Genomic DNA, 12,441 nt, shown 5'->3' on the forward strand with positions numbered 1-12,441 from the left:
ATTTTGTAAGTTGGAGCAACTGTAACTACATAATTTCCTCAGGGATTAATAAAATATTCTGCTGGTGATTCTGACTTGCATGGATTTCTTTTCAGTCTACTTAGCACGCTCTGATGTTTCCTGACAGTATCACTGGTACGCTTCCTTCGAACCTATTTTCTCCCAGGCTTCCAGAAAAGGTCAGAGGAGCTGTTACTGCTGTAGTTGTCTTACTTATGACCACTAAGTGTAACTTCTTACAGGTCTTTAGTGTGTCTGTTGAATAATGTATTTTGGGGGGGAGTAATCTAACAGTCGGGGGTTGCTCTCGGTGTCTAGGTTTTCAGGGTTGATTATTAACGTGACTCGCCTGAACCTCACACTGTTTGGCTGTGGGTTGCCAGGTTCACGTTAAATGTCACTGTGATGTGCGTGAGGGTATCCTGCTGTGTTTGACAAGAAAGTTGTGTTACCGATTACAGCAGTAGAGGTGCAGCTGGACATTATGTTGGGTGATTCTACACCCCTTTCTGTCCATTTCTGTCAGTCGTGTTGTGTTTAATGTACCTCAGGCATCTGATAAATGTCACCAGGTTATTCAAGTGAAAACTTCTAGAATCCGTGTGTGTGTGCGTGTGTGTGTGTGTGTGTGTGTATACCAAGTCTGTAGTGGGATGAAAGTGATTGTGGTTCAGGCAGATGAAGCTTGTCAGGTGGTTTGACTTGCAAAAATCACAGTCATCAGCACAGCGCGTGGAGAGTGGCTGTTTTAAGCTCTGAGTGTGTGGAGTTTGCTGCCCCATATACACACAGCCCCTGCCTGTAGAATAAAGTGGGGTTATTATAAAGGACTGTAGCTGTTGAATGACTATCCATGACTAAATGATGCTTTTTCTCTATTTATAGAATAAAACTTAATCATTGTTGCAATGGTCATTCAATTGTGTGCTTCATTGTGGCTGCTGTATCCTTACAGGGCATGAGCTTGCTGCATTTCAGTTTTGTCGACCCTCTGTGCTCACCGATCAGTGAGAATAGATTTCCCTGATCTGGTCGCCTGAAGCACACAGTTCTGTCTTTGAGCAGAGAGGTCAAACCCACCTGTTCTGTTTGATGCTCTGTGTTAATCATCCAAAGCTGCTCTAGTAGAGTGTATGAATAAAAAATGTGGGGCTAGAAAAAGCAAAAGGAGCCATTCTTAACTATTAGTTACTCATTTTTGCTGTTTTGTTTCCCACATGAATCAGGTTTTTCATCCCGTCATGCTTCATGCCTCCCGTGGCTTTATGTCACTTCTTATTTTTATGATATTGACTTTCACGTGTGATTTGATTCATTGACCGGTTTCAATACAAGAGCAAGGGATCCTAAGTCAGTTAGCAGTGCCCAGTGCGCCATCTAGTGGTTGGGTTTTGAATATTTCCCCAGAACATCTCGATGCCATGAGCTGTGTGTGGAACGCTAATATTAAATTTAACATATAACCAAAACTATAAGTGTGATTTGAAACCTGCTAAAGAAATCCATTAAATGAATCTTCTTATGACATCACTGCTTAATTTCTGAGGCATCTTCATGATTGTGTTTATTTTTATTTCCTTTCCCTCAGTGGAGAGAGCGGCGCTGGTAAAACAGAAAGCACCAAACTGATCCTGAAGTTCCTGTCAGCAATGAGCCAACACTCGCTGGAAGTATCATCCCGAGACAAGACGTCACATGTGGAGGAGGCACTGCTGGAGAGCAGGTAAATTACACCTATCATTACAAATTAACTCCATAGTGCTATGGGGTAATCGCTCAATTGCTTTCCTGGTTAATGATCACGTCCTTTCTTCACTCTAAAGTCCCATCATGGAGGCCTTTGGGAACGCCAAGACTGTGTACAACAACAACTCCAGCCGATTTGGGAAGTTCGTCCAGCTGCATGTCAGCCAGAAAGGCAACATCCAGGGAGGCAAAATTGTCGACTGTATCCTTTAAAACCAACTTGATGTTAAGTGGCCTACGCTTCCTTTCCCTGCTCATTTCCTGCGCAGGCTTAGCATTAAAGGAGGCCATGCTGTAAGGGGTTAGCAAAATTGCTGTCAAGGGTAAAAATACAGCAAGCAAGAGAGAGCCACAGCTTCCTGTTCATTTATTAGCACAAATCCTTCATTAGGAGCACGAGGATTGTAACATTAAAATAAAACTGATTTGACTGTTTTTTTGATGATGTTATTCCTTCATCTTTATTTATGTGTTTATGTGTTCACATGTGTTTTGAAAGTTTATTTTAAAGTCCAGCTACAATTCATGCAACGTTTAGCTAGCTGGTAAACACAGAATTGAAATTTTAATACATTTTAATGCTGGTCTTTGCTTAAGTTGTCCTATTTGAACATTTCTGCAGAATTCTGTTAGCAGTTTTGTGCGTGCAGGCTTTTTTTGACTGTTTTGTTCCTTGACACTTGACACTTTTGTGGCTGCAGACCTCTTAGAAAAGGTGAGTGTTCTTCTTCCTTCCTCCCACCAAATCTGTGATTAGGGTTGAATCAGGAGTGCTGGAGGCTGCTGGTTTTCACTTCACATTTTCAATTTGTGAAATACGTTTGTAAAGAAGGGAGGTGCAAGCAGCTCCATGGAGTTTTTGTTATCTTGTTGTAAAAGCACACCATCTTTGGGTTCAGTTTTAGAAGTTTAAACTAACTAAGGCTGCTGTTCTGTGTGTTTGGTCAAATGTGAAAATTAGCATTAGTTTTGATGTGAAGATGTATATTAACTCTCCTCTTCCTCTGCAGAACCGAGTGGTCAGGCAGAACCCAGGGGAGAGAAACTACCACATTTTCTACGCCATATTAGCAGGAACCAACAACCAGCAGAGAGGTGAATGATGGGAAAAAATACCATCATTTAATTTAATAAGCATTTAAGTAGGAAGGTTAACACAGATGAAGTTATGAGTCAGTGCAAACAGACTTCAGGCACAGAAAGAGCAGAAAGCTAACGTGGTTCAAATGTGTCATAGATGTTGTAATTGGTGTGTTTCTGTGTGTCTGCAGAGGCGTTCGGGTTGACCCATCCTGACAGCTATCACTACCTGAGACAGTCCAGCTGCCAGGATGACAAAACAATCAACGACAAGGGCACTTTTCAGGATGTTCTGGTGCGCGTGGTTATGTTGCATTTACTGATTTAAGGCTAAAAGTAACAGTTATTTGCACTTTACTGTGTGTGCTGTGTTCCAAAACATTTGGTTTTGGTCAAATTTAAAATGTGGCAAAAACTTAGAATGCACAGACTGCACATACTTTTCCTTTTCCCTCATAGTTTGACATAAATGATATTTCTGTATGCTACTCATGATTCATAATCACAAGTCAGAGTAAGAAACTTTTGATCCTGGTGACTGAAAGCTGAAATCACTGCTGCCAAACCAAAGCATCAGACTTATGGCTTTAAATCAGTCCAAACCTCAAAGAACGCCCTAAAGTCTTTACAGCTTCTCAGGACGGATTGTTTCTAACAGCAACTTCCACCCAAAAGAAATAAAATCAGCTGGTGAGAATTTAAACATGAGGCCACCAGAGGCGACCTGAGGTTTTCATCCGTTCTTTTCTCCTTGTGTGTTTGCGGTTCCCAGAACGCCATGCGAACGATGCAATTTACAGAGGAGAACATCAACGAGATCCTGCGCCTCCTGGCTGGGATCCTCCACACAGGAAACATTGAGTTCGTGACGGCCGGAGGGGCTCAGATTTCCTCCAAATCAGGTAGTTTACCCTTCCCCTCCACACATTTTTCTTCATATGGTTACAATGAACTTTGGCGAGCTAATTATGGTCCTACAAACACATAAGTCTGGCACTGTTGTCAACAAAGTAGTTCTCATGATTAAACTTAACCACGTCTGAAACAAAGAACTTTTTTTTTTACTCACAAACAAAATGTTTAAAGTGTTTGTTTGGGAAGATTAGAACTAAATACTTCCACAGCTTGTCATTAGTTTGGTTTCACTTTCCTTGAAAACTTTTCATTCAGAGTAAAATATTCAGACTTCAGGGCACAAACAAACCCAGGATCTAAGCCGTTATTAACATTGTCTCAGCATGTTAAAACTTTAATTTCTGACTGTTTTAAACTTTCATCTGCTTTCACTGTGACTTCACCTTTGGGTTGATTAAAGGCTAATGCATTTCAAGGTCAAAAGCCAAATGGAAAGGATGCTGACGACAGTGATCATGGTGTGAATGAGGACCAGTTAAATAAACACGATGTCTGGTTTCGTGGTTTCCTCCACTTAAAATGACATTTTACGTCCAAAGTCGTTAACGGTGTGTTTCATTTGTTGGCAGCACTCAGCTGGACATCTGAACTCTTGGGGCTGAACTCGGATCAGGTTGCCGAGGTCCTGACGCACCGGTCCATGATCCTCAGGGGCGAGGAGATCTCCACACCACTAACTGTGGAACAGGTCAGTTGTACTTTAAACATCCCAGATCAAAGCCATCCCACCAAATAAAAATGGCTACAGATAAAAAATAACAGCCATGTTTTGATTATAATGGTCCTTCCTTGTTGGGCCTCTAATGCATGTGAGGCCAAATCAAACTGAATCTCAACACCTTGCCACAGCCATGAGTACACTGATACAAAGCAGAGTTAGCAGTGAAGGTGATAAATATGAGATGGAAGGAAAAACCTAACGCTTGACTCAAGGAAAATGACATCATTAATTAACATCATTAATTAACCATTAACAGTATTTGTCAAGAAGAAGTTTAGTTCGAATGTTTGTTCAGGAAAAACTGGCTTTGCTGTTCTTTGGTGACAAATGCAGTAGGACCAGTTCTTATTGGTTGAAAGAGCTTAATAATATTCATGGGATCAGGTGGAAAATCTACATATTATAAACACAGATAAATATGTGCAACAGAGATTAAAAAAAAATATCCTGACTTTCACATCGTGAGTAGTCATACTATTTACTGCATCCATCCTATAATGCATCTCCACATTTAAACCTTCAACCTCACAGAGAACAATTCTTCACTAATTTTAGCCTGAAGCAGGTTCCGGCTGTTTAAAGTGAAGGCAAAACAAAACACACCCAAAACCCAAACAGTGTTCGAGCTTTCCGGCTATTCTCTGCTTTGTGATGAATGAGGCCTTTGGGGGGCTGAACTTATTTCCTCAGTTCATCAGTCTGTAGGGGGCTGCGCTTGAGTCAAAAGCAGGTTGTTTGTGCCTTTTTTTCACTAATTCATCAATGGAGGTAAAGTAAATGTTACCGGGACCTGAGAGTCCAGTTGCTCTTATGTTTCTCTGAACATGTTAACATGGAGGATGGGGACTGTGTATCCTACTGGTTATGGTTACCTCCACAGTTTAACTGGCCGTCTTACATTTTTCTTTACATATAAAAAAACGTTTTTTTCTCTTTACCCAGTTTCTTGTCTGTGTTGCTAATGACAGAATCTAAAAATGATCGCTTCAATCATCTAAACAGGAAACCAAGAAAATATTTAGCATAATGGATTATTCTTACTTTTCATGAAGATAAATTTCTGTCACTTAACATATTGATTAATTGAGGAGTTGTGGCAGTGTTTATAGTAAAAATATTAAGTGAATTAATAAGAAATTAGAATAAGAGTCAGAAAATGAGGATGATGTTAATTTTCCAGGTAGTGTCAGTTTATTCATTCATGACCTTCCAATAAGCCACTAATTAAAGACTTTAGCTGAACACCAACTGTGTTTGTCCTGCTCCTCTGCAGGCCGTGGACTCTCGAGACTCCATGGCCATGGCACTTTATTCTCAGTGTTTCAACTGGATCATTCGCAAACTCAACACCCGCATCAAGGGCAAAGAAGACTTCAAGTCAGTCAGCATCCTGGACATCTTTGGATTTGAGAACTTTGAGGTATGTTTAGTAAAATTCCCCCTTAAAATGTCAATATAATGACCAAGTATTATGTGGTCCAAAGGGTTAACTCAGGAAAGACCCACGGGTGAGCAGGCTGTGAGTCCACTGTGACATGAGAATGTAATATTCCCTCTGGGACAAATACGTTTATTAAATGTAACTGAGTTCAATTAAATTTCAATCGCTTGTTCAAGCACATTCGAATAAACTTTCCCCTCCCCAAGAATTTTAATCATACTTTGTTTTTAATCAAGAAATCAGTAAATAACCCTCAGGGATTCCTCGTTTTCCAGTTCATTAAGTCTTCGTCTTTGTTTTCTGTGTCTGATAACCGCCTGATTTTCCCACAGGTCAACCGCTTTGAGCAGTTCAACATCAACTATGCAAATGAGAAGCTTCAGGAATATTTTAACAAGCACATTTTCTCCCTGGAGCAACTTGAATACAATAAGTAGGTGGAGGTTGTTTGTTCGTGATGCATCGATTTGTTTTGCACCAAAAGTCTGTGATCTAGTGTTACTTTGCTGTTTGTTAATGCTGCTTTCAAAAGAAGACAACTGTAAAGTTTTCAGGCCGTCCAGGTCAACTCTTTGATAGTTATGTTACCTTTTCATACATTAATTAATATTAATGTATCACATTAATATTTTAGACTTTATTTTAACATTATCAAATTAAACAAAAGATCGACACATATTACAGAACAGATTTTGAGACCAGAAAAGTAGAAGGTACTCCTAAAGATTTTATTTAGTTAGTGTTACAGCAGGAGGTGCATGCAAGGAAGTCTTAAATGAAAATTGGTGAAAAGAAAAGAATCCACATATTATTAATGTCGTTTTTGCTAATTGTGAAACGCTGCCACTTTCAGCCAAGTATTTGTTACTATTATAAACCCACAAAAATGGAACTGAATCATTATCTCATGCTGAAAACTTAATGGAAGCTAGTAGGGGAAATGCTTACCACAGAAACATGGTTTAGCCTACATCTCCACAGAGCTTTGTTTATTCTGGTCTATCTCAGAATATATTAGAAGTTTGTTCAAGTTGATGCAATGTCATTCAAACATGGGAGATGTATGTGCAATAAAGCTTTTTTTTTTCTGATTGTGAAGCTAACTTTACTTTTTTCTGCTAAGCTAGGAGAGCAAACAAAACTAAATGTGTTACACAAAGAAAGTTTAATAATTAAAAAATAAAATTAAAAAGGGAATATGTAGGATTAAGTAAGCTAGCAGTTACAAATGCTGAAGGTATTTTTATTTGATATAGCTGGTTGAGATGGTAATAGATATATTTCTTATAGCATTTGTTTTGGTTGCTGATGACTCTTTATTAGTTGCTAGCTAATGTTTTTCAAAAGATGTTTTGAATATCAGGAAATTGTGAAGTCATGTTATGTGTGAAATAAGATTAAAGTTTATAGGCCTTTAATGTGACATAAGCTCGTTCTTAACGCTCGGTTAAACAGTGCTTTGCATCAGCTAAGCTATCACAGAAAATCTTTGCAGTTTGTACGCTGCCAAATAATTTACATATACTGAACAAAATGTTTTCATATCCACTCATTTTAAAGAAAAGTAGGTTGATGGGATCAATAGGTTGAGGGAAATCAGCATAATCGCCCAGCACCTCCATTTATCCATGGTTTGTCTCTGTTCATGTTTGTCTTGAGGGTTTGTTTTATTGGGAGTAACCCAGAGTAGCAGTGAACCGTGATGCTCCTTTAAAAAAGAACAAAGATTTGTCCTAAAGAAAAATCTTGTGTTATGAACTAAAACACTAAGTTTAATCGCCACCAATCTGTGCTTTGTGCTATAAATGCATAGCATCTCTATGAGAAGAAGTCAGGGATGAAAACATGCTGGTGCAGGTGGCAAAGACTAGAATGACGCATAAAACCAGATGTACTTTCATCCCTGCCTTTAAATGTGTCCGTTATTAATTCGCTCTACTAAATCCTTTTGTTTGTTTTTCCTGCTGCGTCTTGCAGAGAAGGCCTGGTTTGGGTTGACATCGACTGGATGGATAATGGAGAATGTTTGGATTTGATTGAGAAGGTATGCAGATGATTCAAGATTTGTGAAGTGGCAGTCGAATACTGTTGTGTCAGTGATTAAAAGAAGTGTTTCTACGATCCATGCAAACAAATATTTCCAAAAAGTGCAGTTGCAGGTAGTATTAGTTATTGGTTTGACCTCATTGAGACAGCGGTTATATTGCTTGCGTGGTGGTTATATGATACTATTTTACAAAAGCAAGAAAAAAAGCAGTGATGAGATCAGAGTAGACAAGACTTGAACAAAAAGAGCACAAAGGTGGTGAGTGTAGAGACATTTAAGATGATGATGATGATATAAATCATGGTGATGACTGCTGATAGTAATTAAATCTGTGTTTCCATAGAAACTGGGTCTTCTGGCACTGATGAATGAGGAGAGTCACTTCCCCAAAGCCACAGACGACACCTTGCTGGAGAAACTCCACAGCCAGCACTCAGTATGTCGCGCTTGACTTTGATTCACTTTGGCAGCTGGAGCTTCTCCTTTTAACTGTTGGAAAACAGTTCAGTCCCACACGTGCATCTACTTCCCTCTTTCTTTCTTTTTTTTTTTTACATTGCTTTAAAAATATAAGGTCTATAAAAGTGGTCCCACCTGTCCTTAGTCTTAAAAAGTTTGCTGTTTTCATTTTCACTTGTGAGGAATCTTAGTTTTTTAAATGCATGCTTTAATACTTTAATACTACTAATACCTAGTTGGCACTACAGTTAATTAATAAACACAGACTCCTTTATGGTGGGGTGAAACCCAATTTTAAATATTCGTCAGACTTCTGCGATAATGTTCAAATGAATTTCGATCAGTGCCTCAAATTTCACACAACTTCACATCTACTTTCTCCGTTTCCATCTGATAAATAACTGGTAAACTGGGAACTTCACAGTGTGTCACGTTACATGCTGTGGTGCAGCTTCACGTCTAATGTTGCTGAGAGGATATCGATCGCTTCCAGCAAACAGCGCTGCTCATTTCTTGGCGTTTGGCTGTGGAGCAAGCAGCTTGATTTGATTTGACTTAACATTGATGTCATTGCAAGTAGTAAAGAGGAGTAATACTTTGAGTGAGTGGGAGCTCTTTTTTTAATGTTGCTAAATAATTTCTTGGCTGTGCTTTTAGTGCAGCTTTACAGCCTTGTTATAGAGGATTCAGAGCCAGTAAATGACTCTTAGATATATTAAAACCAGAGAGAAGAGTGTTAAGTGGAGACTCAAACAGCAACGGTGGGACTTGATTTGTAATTTTTAGCATTAGGAACAAATATTTCCCTCAGTTTTCTGCAGGTATGACCTCAGATACCATAAAGCATGTTTTCTCCTGCAGAAAAACCCTTTCTATGTGAAGCCACGTGTTGCTGTGCACTACTTTGGAGTCAAACACTATGCAGGAGAGGTGAGACCATAATATCTGTTTCTGTTTACTGTTTTTATTGTTGTGTTTTTGTGGTTTTAATGGAGCAGCAGATTGATTTAAAGTGAAGCCCCAAAGCAAATCACGTGTCCAGGTGCTATTCGGCTTTTTATTTGCTCCAGTGAAAGCCTCTCTCTGACGCACTGTGGTGGCTTGGCACAGGTGGTGTATGACGTGAGGGGGATGCTGGAGAAGAACAGAGACACCTTCAGAGACGACATCCTGAACATGCTGAGGGAGAGCAGGTAGGCGTGTGGCCCTGCTTTGCATTTTTGCGTTTCTATTGTTGGACCACACATTTATTTATTAAAATAAGGTTGGAATTAAATTATATTTCAAAAGGAAATGGGCATACTGATCTCATATTTGTTTAAGTTTTCACAAAAATTTAGACTCAAAAGCATTTTCCTAACCTTTCTACAGCTAAGCTCAATAATGGTTTAAGCTGCACAGCGCCTCTAAGTGGCCTCTCTCGTTTCCTTCAGTTAAATTTTTTTTTCACACCAATAATCAAAAACTGAAAACTAGAAATTGGACAAAAATGTGATTTTTCAAATTGATTGATCAGAACTGACTTTTATTTAACCTTCACTTTGTTGGGGCTGGCACTGTAAGTATTAACTAGGGTGACCAGATCCCAGCCAGCTAAATGTGGGGCAAACACCGTTTGTGTGGGAGAAAGTGAGACATGTCAACAATGCAGAGACTGAATGTCTGAGTTTATTTCACTGTTATATCAGCTTCTGTATTTAGAGATTAAATGACATTTCTGAGCCACATCTGACACGTTTAGCAGATATCATATTTCCCCCTGTGTGAAATTGAAAAATAACTCTAGCAAAAAAGGCAAAAACTTTATTTCTCAGAATAAACAGCGGCTTCATTTCCCATCACATTCAACAAAATCTGTAAAGCTAGAGACTTTTTGTGATTTGTTTTTGTCCCTGATGTGTATCGCATCAGACAGGCTGACCTTCCTGAATAAAAACCCTTCCTTTCATATATACTGGGAAAAAGCTAAACTTTAGAAAAGCACTTGTTCTGCAGAACCACTTAAAATGTGGGACGGAGGCGAAGCTATAAAAATGCTATTCAGTCCCACATAAAGAGGGTCATCAATAGTATTAAATTAGACTTTTACATAACAACACTATTGTCAGTTTATTTCATTTTTGCATTTGCACTGCAAATTCCACATCACACTATTTGCTTCTATTTGTCAGGTTGGACTTTGTCTACGATCTGTTTGAACACGTCCTGAGCCGGAACAAACAGGACACTCTGAAGAGCAGCATCAAACACAGACGGCCCACAGTCAGCACCCAGTTTAAGGTAAGTCGCAAATAAAAAGTGTGTTTACTTTAAAGTCTTCCTGAATTGTTCTCTAGCAGTGCTGAATGCTGCAGCTGATTGATCTGTTTTTGGGAAAGTTGCACAGGTGTGTAGAAACCACCAAAAGCTATTTATTAGCAGCAGTGGGAGTTTTGCTACAGGGGCACAAATCTTAGTAAGAGAGGCAGTAAAAGAAAGAGTGATAATAGGAAGAATTGCATTAGGAGCAACAGCAGAAACATTTGTTAACTAATACCTATTAAATAATGTGCAGTTGTTGTGGTAGCAGCAGCGACTACTTTGAAAGTAATAGAGAGTGCTTGAGTAAAGTAGTTTTTCCAGATAAAGCAAAAACATGTGACTTGGAGAAATAATGGTTGTGACAGTAATTAAAAGAAGGAGACGCTATGATAATAAATCAATTTAAAAGTAGGGTCATTTTTGCATAGAATCCTATACAAAGATTTATTTTGCAGCCAAGGAGTCTCCCCCTGCTGGCCATTAGAAAGAATACATGTTTGAGGTACTTTCTCATAGGCTTCTCTTTACAGACCAGGAAATTGCAGTCTGTGGTTATTACAGCATCAGTAGTTGTTATAATAAGAGTTTGAGCTGACATAGTAACAGAAACAGTGGTTGTAGCAGCAATGTTGTACAAGTTGTAATAATACTATAAGGACTGAATGAAATGTATAGAGAGTCGTTATCTCCGAGTGCTTCTGTTGGATGTCACGGTAGCTTCTGCACATGTTCACACACCTTTAGTACTGGACCTGTTGTAAATGTTTGTAAAGATTACAAGTTAAAAAAAGGTCAAAGTGACATAAATTTCATCATCAGACGGCAAACGCAGGGCTTCGTCCTGTATTCGTGTACCCTGCTGGTTGTGGAGCTCACTCAGTAAGGGTACCAACTGTGCCTGCATCCTCAAAGCAGGCTGGAAAATAGTGGAGCAGGAGCATCTCTGTCTATAGTGTCTGACGCTCTCTGTGCTCAGACGGCTGTAATAGTGGCAGTAACTAAAGTGTTTACACCCATTTATTTTCTTACAGGACTCTTTGCACTCCTTGATGGCCACGCTCAGCACTTCCAACCCATATTTTATCCGGTGCATCAAACCAAATACACACAAGGTGAGTGCTCACGAACACACACAGCTTTGCCTTGAGCACACATTCTAGATGTTGGGCCGTGGGGAAGTCTGTGTGGGACTGTCATTTAATAATCAAACAATCCTCCCCCACCAACGAACTGCAGACAGGAATGAACAGTGTATGGCCCTTCTGGTGACCTTTCACCTCCAGTTGCTTAGCAACAGGCAGGAGAAGTGGAAAATGCAGGGTTAATGTACACAAATGATATACTGGGACTAGTGGGACTAAGTATCTCTGCCAACTAAGGATCAACCAAATCTACTGCATATTGTTTTTAATAATGTTAAATGAGTGATTTCAGTTGTTCATATGAAATATTTTCAAATTCTTTGCATGGTTGTGTTTGGCTTTTGGTTTCTTTGATTTAAGGATTGGAGGAAATAGAAAACAACACAATAGAAAATACAATAGCCCATGTGAGCAAAAACAAAGAGGGTTGAGAAAAATAGAGTCAGCATCAGCATGGCATGTGTTACCATTAGGGACCCTGGGAATGTTAGCCTACAGGAACGGTTTGCAGACCATGAATCCAAACTCTCCGTTATGCTCTGAGCTGACCATCACCAGGTTGATGCACCTTACCTAAGTTACAACTTGC

At 39.3% G+C, this 12,441-nt stretch overlaps 1 protein-coding gene across 1 annotated transcript in view; it reads left to right on the forward strand.

Annotated features, from left to right (window-relative positions):
* myo10 (myosin X) overlaps window positions 1-12,441 on the forward strand; it is a 122,155-nt gene that overhangs the window by 80,114 nt on the left and 29,600 nt on the right. Inside the window, exons 5-19 of the mRNA XM_026149129.2 lie at window positions 1,589-1,723; window positions 1,824-1,948; window positions 2,448-2,461; window positions 2,757-2,841; window positions 3,018-3,121; window positions 3,599-3,728; window positions 4,311-4,429; window positions 5,736-5,882; window positions 6,236-6,336; window positions 7,881-7,947; window positions 8,294-8,386; window positions 9,271-9,339; window positions 9,520-9,602; window positions 10,581-10,689; window positions 11,742-11,822. Of these exons, the coding sequence (XP_026004914.2) occupies window positions 1,589-1,723; window positions 1,824-1,948; window positions 2,448-2,461; window positions 2,757-2,841; window positions 3,018-3,121; window positions 3,599-3,728; window positions 4,311-4,429; window positions 5,736-5,882; window positions 6,236-6,336; window positions 7,881-7,947; window positions 8,294-8,386; window positions 9,271-9,339; window positions 9,520-9,602; window positions 10,581-10,689; window positions 11,742-11,822 (1,462 nt within the window). The remainder of the gene's footprint in view (window positions 1-1,588; window positions 1,724-1,823; window positions 1,949-2,447; window positions 2,462-2,756; window positions 2,842-3,017; window positions 3,122-3,598; window positions 3,729-4,310; window positions 4,430-5,735; window positions 5,883-6,235; window positions 6,337-7,880; window positions 7,948-8,293; window positions 8,387-9,270; window positions 9,340-9,519; window positions 9,603-10,580; window positions 10,690-11,741; window positions 11,823-12,441) is intronic.

Source organism: Astatotilapia calliptera, chromosome 18 (assembly GCF_964374335.1).
Source record: "Astatotilapia calliptera chromosome 18, fAstCal68.1, whole genome shotgun sequence".
Lineage (NCBI taxonomy): Eukaryota > Metazoa > Chordata > Actinopteri > Cichliformes > Cichlidae > Astatotilapia > Astatotilapia calliptera.